Source organism: Natator depressus, chromosome 1 (assembly GCF_965152275.1).
Source record: "Natator depressus isolate rNatDep1 chromosome 1, rNatDep2.hap1, whole genome shotgun sequence".
NCBI classification, from domain to species: domain Eukaryota; kingdom Metazoa; phylum Chordata; order Testudines; family Cheloniidae; genus Natator; species Natator depressus.
In genome coordinates, this window is record NC_134234.1 from 81,919,472 (window position 1) to 81,934,891 (window position 15,420).

At 41.6% G+C, this 15,420-nt stretch overlaps 1 protein-coding gene across 3 annotated transcripts in view; it reads left to right on the forward strand.

Annotated features, from left to right (window-relative positions):
* Positions 1-2,327: 2,327 nt before the first annotated feature.
* The window catches only part of NDFIP2 (Nedd4 family interacting protein 2), a 67,007-nt gene continuing 53,914 nt past the window's right edge, over positions 2,328-15,420 (forward strand). The window contains exon 1 of one of the 3 annotated variants that reach the window (XM_074962370.1): positions 2,328-2,551. In XM_074962370.1, coding sequence (XP_074818471.1) covers positions 2,516-2,551 — 36 coding nt within the window. In that variant the 5' untranslated portion in view covers positions 2,328-2,515. The remainder of the gene's footprint in view (positions 2,552-15,420) is intronic. The other 2 variants (XM_074962369.1, XM_074962371.1) reach the window with 2 other exon arrangements.

A 15,420-nucleotide genomic window follows, 5' to 3' on the forward strand; every position in this document is an offset into this window, starting at 1 on the left:
AGGGTGGTTTATTATGTTGACAGTAGAGCTCGTCAGCATAGAATGGCTACATGAGAGATCTTACAGCGGTGCAGCTGCATTGGTACAGCTGTGCTGCTGTAAGATCTCTAGTGTAGACATAGCCTTTGAAAATCTCCCACTTAAAATATTAACATGGGCACCAAGTATTCATGAGAGACAGTCCCTATTATTTTTCAACTCTGTCCCTCTATAGAGTCTTTAGACCAGTGCATAATACTAGAATTAAAAGGGAAGTCCCTATTTTTCTCCACTAATGTCCCAATATCTAGCTTTCCAATTTGGTAGTTACGAATTTAGCTTTCCATAATTCAAGTTTAATGATTAAGGTCAGCAAGTGGCTGTAATTAAAAACAGTGATTTTATGCAACTGGGCCTACACCATGAAAATTCATCATATTTGCCCAGGTCAGTCCAACGTGTTTTCTCCACAACTGATATTAGAAATGGTTCTCGGTTGGCATGGTCAAGGTGAATGCATGCGGGTATGTGCAAGAGAAATCTTTTCTCTACAAGAGGAAAAAGGCTTAATTTTCCATTGTTTCACACTTTGTGTAGTCATTTACCCCTGTGGGAAAAGGTGTTGGAATGTGGTAGGTAGCATGTGTGAATGGAAAATTCTGTTAGGATGGTGTTGTACAGGTGTGAATGACTACATAAGATCCAGGACCCCATCTGCATGAGATATAGGGGTGTGAAACACTTTAAGTCGGACTCTCCCTCACTCTGTTCAGAATCCAGTGCTTAGTGGAGATAACCTGGACAAACTGTACTGAAACCAAACATGTTTTGTGCCCTATCACTACTGGGGAGAGGAGGCAGTGCAAATCCTGTTAAAAGTAGCATAGGTGCCGACTCTGTGGGTACTCCAGGGTTGGAGCACCCACAGGGAAAAAATGGTGAGTGCTGAGCACCCACTGGCAGCCCCCCTATTAGCTTCCCCCCACCCCCTCCCAATGCCTCCCACCTGCACGATCAGCTGTTTCGTGGCATGCAGGAGGCTCTGGGGGGGAGGAGCGAGGATGCAGCCGTGCTTGGGAGAGGGGGCGGAACTGGGAGTGAAGAGGCTGGGCTGGGGGTGGGAAGAGGGGTGGGGTCGGGGGGGGCAGTGGGGGACAGGACCTGGGGCAGAGCTGTGGGTCAAGTGCTCCTCAGCACTTTAGAAAGTCAGCACCCATGAAAAGTAGGGTTGCCACCTCTGAGGTTCCAAAAAATAGGACATCCATGCTGCTCCTGAGCCCATAAAACTGGACAACTGGCAGTATGTACTAAGTACCTTTACAGATTTTACAGGACATCTCTTCCCCCCCACACCCCCAAAGCCTTGGAAAAGGTAGCAACCCTAGTTAAGAAGGGGATGCCACGTGGGTGTGACTGTTATGAAAAGGACTGGGGATGGCTGGGCTATAGGGTGAGTCTCGGCATGCCATGCCGCATGACTCCCACTGCAGCACACATATTTGCAACCTTGCCAACTCTAGCTATGACCGTCACAATAATTGGTGTCTTTCTTAAAGCCCCAGCACCTGTACGTGAACATCTCAGCTTTCATTTTTCTAAAAAAGGTATGCCCTCATGATTGCAGGAAATAAAAATTCAAGCAATCCCAGTATAAACCAAAGGCTCAGAAACCACAAAGCAAGTGTGTGTGTGACAGAGGGCTGGGCTCTGAAGGGCACAGGTTTGTGTGTATATAGGCCACTGATGTATGTGAATAGGGTGACCAAATGTCCTGATTTTATAGGGACAGTCCCATTTTGGGAGCTTTTTCTTATATCGGCTCCTATTACCCCCTGCTGTCCTGATTTTTCACACTTGCTGTCTGGTCACCCTGTATGTGAAGGGTACAGATGTGTACATGTAGGGAGCTGGGCTGAGAAGCACAGTAAGGAGCTGGTCTGTGTGCCTGTGGCAGAGGTGTGTGTGTAAAGGGCTGGGCTGTGAGGGGCACTGATGTATGCATCTGTGAGGAGGAGGCTGGCCTCTGCAAGGGGCAGAGGGCTGTGTCTGCTTGAACAGGTGTGTGTAGGGAGCTGGCCTGGGGCCCAGCAGTGTGTGTGTGAGACGGGGGGACAGGGGTGTGTAAGGGACGGGGAGGGACACAGGGTGTGTGTGAGGGACCGGCCGGGTACAGGGGCGTGAGGGGCTCAGGTGTGTTGCTTTCAGAGTAGTTGGTGTGTAACACAGGAGGCCGGGAGCGACGTGCGTCCTTCCCCGCCCCCCTTTATTATGTGCGTCACGGGGGGAGGCGGCGGCGCTTTCACCTCCGTGCTCCTCCGCAGGGAAGTGGCTGTCGCGCCCCGCCCCCGGAAGGCGGGTGGGGCGGTGGTGACGGAGCGAGGAGGCCGGCTCCGCTTGAGAGGCAGCCGCATCCGGAGGGGGAAGGCAGGGCCCGGCCGCGGCGACAGGGAACCAGGGCGGTAGCCGCGAGGGGAGAGCGGGCGAGGAGGAGCCGGGGTTGGGCCGCGCCGCCACTCTGTCCCCGCGGGCGGCCGGGATGGATCACCACCAGCCCGCCAGCCGCTACCAAGTGGTGAGTGACCGGCCCGGCTCCTTCCGCCGCGCCGCGGCCCAGGCGGCTCTGCGGGGCCGGCGCTGGGGGTGGGGGAAGCTCGCAGCGGCCACTTCCCCGGCTGCGGGGCCTGTGGCCGGAGCCGGGGAGCTCGGCCCCTGCCCGAGCCTCTCTCTGCCCCGGGTGTGGAGGGACGTGGAGCTCCCGCCCCATGCTGGGGGGCCGGCCGGGCCGGGGGGGGGAGCCCGCCCCGTGGGGGTGCCTGCCGCGGCGGAGCCGGCCTGGGTCAGTGTCGTTGATGTGCTGTCTTGTGGCCGCGGCGCTGCCGCGGGACGCGGGGAGGGGCGCCGGGGAGCCCGGCTTGTTGGGGGCACTGTATGGGGCTCTGGGGGTGGGTAATTCACAGCTTCCGCGAGGGTGGGGCCGCTCGGAAACCTCAGCGAAGCGGCTCCGCAGCGCTTAACCTTGATCCCGTCTCGTGCCCCGGCGGCCGAGTGCCTGGCACGTAGGTCGTCCTCGCCCCACTGAGCTGGGCCACCCTCCCCTGGCTCCTGAACGGCCTCGATTTTGGAGACTGGGGGGGGGGGGGGGAACGGGGAGGGTGGCTCCAGTGCTTTTGAAAGTTAAACTGCAGGCCGATGTTTCCAACCGTTGCTCGACAAAAGTTTATCCAAAGGGGAAGTGAACGTCAGATTAGTGACTTATTTTTACATCTGCCTGGAAGGAATTGAACGTGGAAGGGAAATGAAGAGGGACGGGGGGAATTTCAACAGAGGCCTTGCATTTTGATCAACCTCGTTTATGAAAAGGGGAGAGGGTTGCTGGTAGAGCATTCTTCATATGGGTCCCTTCCTTTTGAAATGCCCCATTGCTCCAGGGTCTGAAATAGGCTTAACCTTCTCAGCATACTGTAATCTGAACAGAATTGGCAGAGGGCGGAAGTTGTTGAAAGTGTAATTCGTGTGGTAGGAGTTTGAAGTTGTGTTATTCATTTGATACATCTGCGTATGAATAAGGTGCCCCGATTTTTGGATGAGTCTCCTTTTGGGTTTCAGAGTAACAGCCGTATTAGTCTGTATTCGCAAAAAGAAAAGGAGTACTTGTGGCACCTTAGAGACTAACCAATTTATTTGAGCATAAGCTTTCGTGAGCTACAGCTCACTTCATCGGATGCATACTGTGGAGTTTCTATGAGTGAAATTGAACTATGTCTTGCGTTCATTTCCAATAGCTCACCACATAAATTATCTGAAAATGACTACATAAAGGTTAAGTAAATGAATTTTTGTAATTATAGCAATATTTGCTATTAACTTCATTAAAGTTTTTTACATTAAGAGTGTGCACTGAACTTGAATTAGGTCACAGTGAGAATAGCATGCTTAATTTGTAGTATATACTAACGAGATTTTGATAGTGCTATTGTAGTGTCCTAGGAAGAACCATGACTGTTTCAGTCATATTTTATTCTGTTCATCAGCACGCAGACCTGACACTATCAACTGGATTCTCATATAATTGTGTATATACTGTAATGGCTCCAAAGGGTGGAAGAACCAAAACTGTTTTAGATTCACTGTACAATATTAGCACCTTGCCATGAAAGCACATTATCTTATTTTTAAGATGGTAATAGGCTTTTCTAATACTTGGTTTTGTGAGCCTCCCACTCCTATTGGTAAGCTCATTAAATCCAACCAGTACCATAACTGCATTTGTGTGTTTTTTTTTTTCCCTGGTATATGAGTAGTAAACATGGATTTCTTTTCTTTTCTTTTCTCCCTCTCTAATTCTGAGCTGTTTTCTCCCCCACCTTTCCTCTTGCTGTGACTCCAGGATATCTTTTCTGATAAATACATTGGGATGATTGAATAATTAATACTTCTGTGGCTTTCGAGGACGTAGATCATCAACTCCCTGTAAAAAGTTTTTCAAAAAGATCATTTTTGTTCAGTCTAATGAACATTATGTTAAATTTTTAACTCAACACACTGTTCTGTGTAAGAACTTTGACTCCAACCATTTCCTTGCTTTATTTCTTTGACAGAAGAATTGATTGAAGATTCAAAATATTAAAAACAAAACTTTCTCCACCGTTTTTGGGTAAAAATACAAATATATTTAAAAAATGTTAAAAAATGCAGCATTTTAATGGTTGTATTTGCAAATGTATCGGGGAGGGTGAGAGTTGCAAACTAAGTCCCATAAGTAGATCAGAGTGTTATGTAACTTTCTCTCCTAGGTTTGGGAGTAGCAGTTGTGTTAGTCTGTATCTGCAAAAAGAACAGGGGTACTTGTGGCATCTTAGAGACTACACATTTATTAGAGCATAAGCTTTCGTGGACTACAGCCCACTTCGTTGGATGCATAGAATGGAAAATATAGTAAGAAGATATTTGTGTGTGTAATACACACACAGATAAGTTGCCTTAACTGTGAGAGGCTAATTAGTTAAGATGAGCTATTACCAGAAGGAGAAAGAAACTTTTGTAGTGATAATCAAGATGGTCCATTTAGACAGTTGACAAGAAGGTGTGAGGATACTTATCTTAGGAAAATAGATTCAATATGTGTAATGACCCAGCCACTCCCAGTCTCTATTCAGACCCCTAACCTGAAGCAAATACTCTCCAGCAACCACACAACAAAAACACTAACCCAGGAATCTGTCCTTGCAACAAAGCCTGATGCCAACTCTGTCCACATATTTATTCAAGTGACACCATCATAGGACCTAATTACATTAGCCACACTATCAGGGGCTCGTTCACCCGCACATCTACCAATGTGATATATGCCATCATGTGCCAGCAGTGCCCCTCTGCCATGTACATTGGCCAAACCAGACAGACTCTACGCAAAAGAATAAATGGACACAAATCTGACATCAGGAATCATAACATTCTAAAACTGGTTGGAGAACACTTCAACCTCTCTGGCCACTCAGTAAAAGATTTAAGGGTGGCAATTTTGCAACAGAAAAGCTTCAAAAACAGAGTCCAAGGAGAAACTGCTGAGCTTGAATTAATATGCAAGCTAGGTACCATTAATTTGGGTTTGAATAGAGACTGGGAGTGGCTGGGTCATTACACATATTGAATCTATTTCTATAAGTTAAGTATCCTCACACCTTCTTGTCGACTGTCTAAATGGGCCATCTTGATAATCGCTACAAAAGTTTTTTTTTCTCCTGCTGATAATAGCTCATCTTAACTAACTAGCCTCACAGTTTGTATGGAAACTTCCAATTTATCTGTGTGTGTGTGTGGTCTTACTATATGTTCCATTCTATGCATCCGATGAAGTGAGCTGTAGCTCACGAAAGCTTATGCTCAAATAAATTTGTTAGTCTCTAAGGTGCCACAAAAAGAAAAGGAGTATTTGTGGCACCTTAGAGACTAATCAATTTATTTGAGCATAAGCTTTCGTGAGCTACAGCTCACTTCATCGGATGCATACTGTGGAAAATACAGAAGATGTTTTTATACACACAGACCATGAAAAAATGGTTCTCTTCCCCCCCCACCCCACTCTCCTGCTGGTAATAGCTTATCTAAAGTGATCACTCGCCTTACAATGTGTATGATCAAGGTGGGCCATTTCCAGTACAAATCCAGGGTTTAACAAGAATGTCTGAGGAACAGTGGGGGGAAAGGAATAAGCAAGTGGAAATAGGTTACTTTTTATAACGAATCAACCATTCCCAGTCTCTATTCAAGCCTAAGTTAATTGTGTCCAATTTGCAAATTAATTCCAATTCAGCAGTCTCTCGTTGGAGTCTGTTTTCGAAGTTTTTTTGTTGAAGGATAGTCACTTTGAGATCAGAATTTGAGTGACCAGAGAGATTGAAGTGTTCTCCAACTGGTTTTTGAATGTTATAATTCTTGACATCTGATTTGTGTCCATTTATTCTTTTACGTAGAGACTGTCCAGTTTGGCCAATGTACATGGCAGAGGGGCATTGCTGGCACATGATGGCATATATCACATTGGTAGATGTGCAGGTGAACGAGCCCGTGATAGTGTGGCTGATGTTATTAGGCCCTGTGATGGTGTCCCCTGAATGATATGTGGGCACAGTTGGCAACAGGCTTTGTTGCAAGGATAGGTTCCTGGGTTAGTGGTTCTGTTGTGTGGTTGCTGGTGAGTATTCGCTTCAGGTTGGGGGGCTGTCTGTAGGCAAGGACTGGCCTGTCTCCCAAGATTTGTGAGAGTGTTGGGTCGTCCTTCAGGATAGGTTGTAGATCCTTGATAATGTGTTGGAGGGGTTTTAGTTGAGGGCTGAAGGTGACGGCTAGTGGCGTTCTGTTATTTCTTTGTTAGGCCTGTCCTATAGTAGGTGACTTCTGGGAACTCTTCTGGCTCTGTCAATCTGTTTCTTCACTTCCGCAGGTGGGTATTGTAGTTGTAAGAATGCTTGATAGAGATCTTGTAGGTGTTTGTCTCTGTCTGAGGGGTTGGAGCAAATGCAGTTGTCTCGCAGAGCTTGGCTGTAGACAAGGAATCGTGTGGTGTGGTCAGGGTGATAGCTGGAGGCATGTAGGTAGGAATAGCGGTCAGTAGGTTTCCGGTATAGGGTGGTGTTTATGTGACTGTCGTTTATTAGCACTGTAGTGTTCAGGAAGTGGATCTCTTATGTGGACTGGACCAGGCTGAGGTTGATGGTGGGATGGAAATTGTTGAAATCATGGTGGAATTCCTCAAGGGCTTCTTTTCCATGGGTCCAGATGATGAAGATGTCATCAACATAGCGCAAGTAGAGTAGGGGCGTTAGGGGACGAGAGCTGAGGAAGCGTTGTTCTAAGTCAGCCATAAAAATGTTGGCATACTGTGGGACCATGCGGGTACCCATAGCAGTGCCGCTGGTTTGAAGGTATACATTGTCCCCAAATGTAAAATAGTTATGGGTGAGGACAAAGTCACAAAGTTCAGCCACCAGGTTAGCCGTGACATTATCGGGGATAGTGTTCTTGACGGCTTGTAGTCCATCTTTGTGTGGAATGTTGGTGTAGAGGGCTTCTACGTCCATAGTGGCCAGGATGGTGTTATCAGGAAGATCACCGATGGATTGTAGTTTCCTCAGGAAGTCAGTGGTGTCTCGAAGGTAGCTGGTAGCGCAGGGCCTGAGGAGGGAGTCTACATACCAACAGGAGAGTGGGTTTTTGGTGGGGTGGGAAGAAAACCTGGATTTGTGCTGGAAATGGCCCACCTTGATTATCATACACATTGTAAGGAGAGTGATCACTTTAGATAAGCTATTACCAGCAGGAGAGTGGGGTGGGGGTAGAGAACCATTTTTTCATGGTCTGTGTGTATAAAAACATCTTCTTCTGTATTTTCCACAGCATGCATCCGATGAAGTGAGCTGTAGCTCACGAAAGCTTATGCTCAAATAAATTGGTTAGTCTCTAAGGTGCCACAAGTACTTCTTTTTCTTTTTGCGAATACAGACTAACACGGCTGCTACTCTGAAACCTAGCGGAATTGTAACAGCAGTGATACATTTCTTCAGTTTTCCCCCAACTTCTTATTTATATGATCGTTTCCTTTTTCAATTTGGATACTATTATCCAGGTGTCTCATTGTTTGAAGTTTTTTTATTCAAGTATGTCTGCAGAAAAATGTTTTTTGTTTTTGTTTTTTTAATGACATTTTGGTCCCTATTGCAGAAGAACAGTAGAAATAGAGTAGTTAACTGCAAATATACAGAAACTAGAGCTGCCAAGCAATTAAAAAAATTAATCGCACGATTTAAAAAATTAATGGCATAATTAAACCATAATAGAATACCATTTAAATATTTCTGGATGTTTTCTACATTTTTCAAATATATTGATTTCAATTACAACACAGAATACAAAGTGTACAGTGCTCACTTATATTTATTTTTGATTGTAAGTATTTGCACTGTAAAAAAAAATCTAAAGAAATAGTATTTTTTCAATTCACATAATAAAAGAGATTGCACTACAATACTTAATCATGAAAGTTGAACTTACAAATGTAGAATTATATAAAAAAACTGCCTTCAAAAATAAAACAATGTGAAACATTAGAGTCTGCAAGTCCACTCAGTGGGACATAAGTGCTTAAGTCTCTTGAGGAATCTTTAAAAATTTTACCCATAGTACTTGACTAATTAAGGTCTTTGATTATCTTTGGGCAAGCAATGTTTTTTCACTACTGAAGAGTTGCCATCAGATCCAGAACGAGGTTATTGTGGGACCCAAGGCAAAGTAACGTGGTTCATTCTGTCTTCCTCCTCAGCTATAAGTAAATTGACCATGTTCATGTACAGTTACACCCCCCTACCTGCCCATGAGCACCCCTTAGTTATCATGAGGTTCAGTGGTCCCTGATGAGCATGCCTTCCCACTTGCAACACATAGAGTGGGAAGCCAGGAGATTTAACCAAAGCAGAACCCTCTATTAGGAAGGTTCCATTTAGCTTATAAAACCTGTTGCAATCTGCCATCTCAGAGTCACATAAAACCACGTGTGGGAATTAGGGATGATGCTCTGGCTGTTAGGTCGTGTGTGTGGGATGTCAGGCTCTAAGTACGGGGTGCTATGCAGGGTGTAGGCTACTGATGATGGCTGTGTTTTACCCTAGTAGCAGACACATTCATTACTCTCTACATTTTCTAAATAACTTACCTATATTGATGAAAGTCATTGTATAAATGTAAGATCATTGTTCTGCAAGGTACATGCATCTGAACCTCTTGATGTTACCGTAGAGGGAGGTGTGATTTAGAAAACCTAACACCGTCCATAGTGCATTCTTTCGCTTTGCATGCAGTTGATATCGATCTAAACAAACTTTCTTTCCAACTTCTTCACATGCTAAATTTTCTCAGTCATCTTTTCCATTCTGTGAAGTTGTGCATCTTTCTGTATCATTACAGTATGTTAAGTGCTTGTAGGATTTTTGGTTTCTAAAACATGCTTCCAGTGCAAACTCTGGCTATATTTGCAACTAATTAAAATTCCACATGTTAGAAATAATATACATCCAATGTTAATTCAGCTTCTTCAGTTGTCAGCGTGCATGCACTGAAATGAAAGTGAACCTACTCAAGAAACTCGGGAGAAGCCTTAGTCAAGTCTCCTCTTCTTTCCCTCCCTCATCCCAGCACCCCATGGCACTGAGCCTAAAATTTGAGTGCCAGAGAAAGATATTGGCTTTCCATTTTTATTGCTTTATTTTATATATATAGAGAGAGACTGAGGTTGTTTTTACATTAGCAATTTTGATCCTGTCAATCTTGGAGACGCTTCTGATGACTGGTATCACTGAATAGATCAAGCTAATTATATAATGATATTCCACTGTTTTTTTTTTTTCCATTGACGCAATTGTGATACAGTAGATACAAGGTGTTGCTGCAAACAAGCAAGAGCAACCACTGCTTACAAGCAACATTTCCCCTGGAAAGCTTTTCCCTACTGTTTCTTTGAGTTCTTGACATTCCCTCTCCTCCCTAGGAGCAACAGCCACTTAAGAGCAACATAGTGAAAGGACACCGATATGTTGCTACTATTGCGTGTCTGCTGTACCGTAAATTGAAGATAGTGGTTTGCTTTTAAATGCCTGTTTAAAAACAATGAAACATTGTCACATCCCAGTGACAACCTTTACTGTCTTCATTGTAATGCCTAAGACAGTCAGTCATACTGACATTTTTAATGAGTATAAATCCACTGTCCATTGAAGGTGAAATTTTCTTCAGTGCAGTGGACTTGTGCAAGACTGTTGTCCCCCTTAAGCTCCATGTTGTATAGCATTGAAGAACTAATGCAGTGAGATGAGTTGTACCCTCAAAGAACAGGCCTCTTTCATACTAGCTCAGTCTGGAATTTAGTACTGTACTAAAAACTGAAATACCTAGAGTACCTTTTTAAAAATGAGAAAATTAGTTGGTGTAACCATGAATGGACAATACTTTCAGCTGCAAGTAAAAACATCTTTTTTGTTTAATGGCCTGAGTAGGTACATTTTTTGTTTTGAGAACCTTTAATCAGTTTTTTACCCCACAATTGAAAAAGACCCTCTCATTAGTGCATGGAGGAAGATAGCTATCAAATTTCCTCTTGATATAACTTCAGATGGGGCGGAGGGTGCTGTTTTAAATCTTTTTTAAAATATAAACAGCAGATTCTGTTTGACCTGCTGTTTAACTTATGGATGTATACATAATTTCATCTGTAAGCTAAAATTAAAGTACATGGTTTTTATATGCATGGTAAACTTATTAGTTTATATTCTTGTGGTAATGCATGTCTTAGCTTGACCGTGTACACCTGACAGATCAGGCAAATGGAGTGGTACACTTCTACTTTGACTAATCCAGTAAATTGAGCGATATAAACCAAGAAGCAAAATAATTCTGAGTTCCTCCACTGTTCTGGGTTTCTCACCTTAATGTTCCCCAAACTTTTTATTGTGAAATGCAAGTGCTCATTGACCTCCAGTTCCTTTTTGAATAGTCAATCTGTTCAGTAACGAGCCAATGTATGCCTTGGGTCATTGTGAAAGATAAGGTCCACTACTTTCTTATGATTGCATCATACCTTATTTTTGGTATTAGCATAGTGCCTAGAAGTCCCAGTCATAGACCGGGATCCCTTGTGCTGGATGTACAAATGCAGAACAAAAAGACAGTTCCTGTCCCAAAGAACTTACAATCTAATATGTCACAATCAGGTATGAATGCACCTAAAAGAATAACACCAGCGATAATTGTGAAAGGCTTGAATTCTTCTTCCAAATTATTTTCTGGTGATTAAGTATTCTTAATACTGACTGGCAAACCCGTTGGCTAAAAATGATAAAGTGTAGCATTGTGACATACCATGTATTTTCTCAATTATTAGTATCTTTTCAAAGGTGATGGTTATATGCAGGGTGGATTTGATTTAAATCACTAGTCAGGAAGACTTAATTTAATCATACTTTTCTACATAAAAGTGCATTCTTGTTGGTTGTTATAACCTTAACACACATTCTTCACAACTCAGAGATGTAGGCTTCGTTTTCAGAAGGTACACACTATACATTTTTAAAGTGATTTATTTTGAAAACTTTTCAGATTAGTTTTACAGCTATATCAGAAAATGAATGATTAGTTATTTTATTTACCAAAGGTAACTGACACAGTTCACCTTCCAATGACTTCATAAATATCTATCTCCAATTCAACAGTTTAATCATTAATATTTGGAGGATTTTCTTGTCATGTTGTATTAGGAGAACATCACCAGACAGACATTTAAATTGTTCTATTCAATTGAAACAAGAACGTTATGTATTCTGGATTTTTTTCTTCAACAGCAAATATATAATTTAACAAAACAAGCATTTGAATTTAGTTAAACATTCCAGTTTTTTAACAAAAACCTGTTTTTAAAATTAACTAAAATAGTTAAATGAAATATTAAAAAAAAAAAAAAGTAAATAAACTATGTCAGCCAGGTCAACATGAGAAACTTAAAATATTGGCTTCTGTAGCTAACTCAGTTGTCTTCACCTTCATTTTCCTGTTAGTTCTGGAAAAGAAAAACAAGCTTTCCTGCTTTTTCGGGTCCCAAATGATTTCTCCATTTGGAATGAATTAGTCCAAGGAAAGAAAATATTCTTTCTACACCAGCAGAAGAAGCTACTGCTGTTAAAAGTGAGATTATCACTTCAACAGTCTCTGAATCCAAGTTCTTAAGTGACTTCCACCATTGAACTGGTGGAACTTTCCCAATTCCATGATGAGATATCTTTGAGCTTTAATGATCTTAGTTTTTGTCTCCAAAAAATCTGATTTTTTTATTTTTTTATTTTTATTTTTTTTAAATCATTGATTTTTTTATCTACCCTAGATCTATGTATTTTTTTTTTTTTCACTCATTACTTGTTTTCTGGGCAAGTAATAGCATTTTTTACTCTGGTAAATGTGATTGTCTCAGTGTTTGAGGAAAAAATTATCCTCTCTTACTCAGCCTATACTTGGAAGTTGTTAGTATACTTAGGTTATTTTCTCCTGTGGGCTTTCTGAGATGCCACATTTTCTCAGTCCTGTACAGTTCTTACAACTATCATAAGTTTGCAATCTTCAGTACTTGAAACAAATTTCATTTCTTTTATCATTTTACAAGTAAGATGGTTAATTAAGGTACTGTAACATTTTTTTATTATTGGCTCATTTTATTATCCTTTTATTTTTAACTCCTTTAGCAGAAATTTACATTAGAAGTATTCATGGATTGTGTGTCAAAGCAAAGAATCTTATACACAGAGCATGAATGACACCTCCAGTTAAGGTTGCACAAGCTTTTCCATTTTAATGGATGACTTTTAGCTGCTTAAACTTTGTCACTATTCTACCCTTGGGTCTAAAATTTAGCAGATATGTTCTTATTCCTGGGGGGGGGGGGGCGTGTTTTGTTTTATGCAAAATCAGATTTTTTGATGGTGAAAAATTATTTTCCCAGTTTAAAAAATCAACAATATTTTTATACCAGCTTTAGGTGATCGATTTGAAATTTGGCGAGGAGACAGTTCTTAGGTTGTGGCAGAATCTTTTGAATAATCTAAGACACCTCACCACAACCTGCACTTAGTGTGAAGCAGTCTTGTCTCTGTCTGCTGTGGATCAGCTTGCTGAAACCACCAGCCTCTGGCAGCACAAAGTTCTACTTTCCAGGCTCACTCTTTCTGTACTGGTAGCGATAGGCACGCACCAACCCCCGCATTGTCGGAGTATTCTATACAGTGTCCAGTCCCTTGTCCCCTGAACTCTGAGAATACCAGGCCTGGTAATTCTATGAAAGTAACAATATACACCAGCTTGTAAGATTCTCCCCATGACCAGCACTTTGCTTACCACAACAGCACTTAGGTATATTTGTAGGGAAAACAAGAATAAGTTTTGTTATCAGAGAGAGAGAGTCAAACAATAGTAAGAATATTGAAAGTAAGTGATTATATATAAAAATAAAATCATAACTTGCTTTCTAGAGACTAAATTTAACACCTTTTGACATGAGAATAACTTAATATCACACAGTTCTCTTCCTTGTTTTCAACCAAACCTGGTTGAGATCCCTTTTTCATGAAGCAAAAGTACTACCCCCCGCCACCCCCGTCCCGCCAAGTGAAGGGTTCCAGCATGTTGTCTTGTCTCCAAAGACTCAAGCAAACTTTTGGAGTGCACCCACTAGATAGGATTTTCTCTCGCTATTATTTTTTTCCCTTCCTTTTTGATTCTTTTTGAAGTCTCCACAATTCTTCTTTTGCATTCAGTTCAGGTTTGTAATGTGAGACTTGTTATGAATGAGTCAGTACTCAGTTTGCATGTACATTTCTTGTCTGATAGAACCTGTTTGGCACCTTTGGTGACTAATACCTTGAAACAGACTTTAAGATCATATTTTCAGTGTATATATAGATAATTCCTTACATAGTATCTGTACATAATTTCACAATAATATGAATAACCAGTGACACACTGGATTTCATTTGAGACTCACATGACATTGTTTGGTGAACCTGAATGTACATACCAAAATCAGAAGATTGCTGTAACCCCTTTGCCAGTTGGCAGTAAGGTTCTTGGGACATGTGTGCATGTGCAGAGCCAACCATAGGAAGTTCATGGGCAGATCTGTGCATTTCTCTGTGCTGAGTGAAAGAGGCACCACTAGTATTGAGACTTGCATTTATGCCTTAGATAAATAGAGAGCATTGAGAGAACAAATCTAGGGAAAATGATTCTGCTCAGCTGCTTTCCCCACTAAAATGCCATGGGGGTAAGAAACTGCAATTGTAGCAGTATAAGGAAAGGTGTTCTCCTGGCTCAGAGCCTAGAACATGAGTTACAAAGGTAACTGGGTTTAATAAGGCCTGAATGCTCGCAGCCCATATTTAGCAAGGCCTCACACCTCTAAAACAAATATTATCTGATCTACACTTTGCAGATGAATAACTGAGGATAGAGGTGGCCCAAGGTTAAAGTAAGTTTTTGTGAGAATTGAGATTAGACCTGGGGTTTCTGATGTAGTTCCAAGTCTGCTCCATTATGCCCCAATATATCAAACAAACAAAAAAAGATCATCTCTATGCATAGCCTTGATATCTGAAAGATGTGGCGGCTACTTTGTGCTCTCTGTTGTAATGCACTTAAATCCTCAATTGAAAAAACACAATGTAAATGCAAACTGACATTAACTCTGTATTTTCCAGATTTGGAGGGGGGAAAACCAGGGATTGAGGATAAGAATTTAAAAAAATAAAGGTCTAAAGTTAGGCCCTTAAGTGAGATTTTTAGAAATGCCTAAGTCGTTTAGGTGTACAAGTTCCAATGATTTTCTGACAAGATAATTAGGAGTTTCACAACCTACCCCTAAATCTGTACTGAACTTAAACAAGAAGTAAGACTGAGTGGACTTGTAGGCTCGCAAGTTTTACGTTGTTTTGTTTTTGAATACCGTTATTTTTTTGTACGTAATTGTACATTCGTAAGTTCAACTTTCATGATAGAGATCGCATTACATTACTTGTATTAAGTGAACTGAAAAATACTATTGTTTTTTACAGTGCAAGTATTTGTAATAAAAAATATAAAGAGCACTGTACACTTTGTATTCTGTTGTAATTGAAATCAATATATTTGAAAATGTAGAAAACATCCCAAAATATATAAATAAATGGTATTCTGTTGTTTAACAGTGTGCTTAAGTGCAATTAATTTTTTTAATCGCTTGACAGCCCGAGTTTTGACAGTTTAAGAAATTTTTTTGGAGCAATAATACTCTTCTGAAAATTCCTGAGCTTAATTGACCAAGTTGATCTTTTTTCCCCAGCCTATTACATTTATTGAAAGCTGTCCTTTTTTGGATCC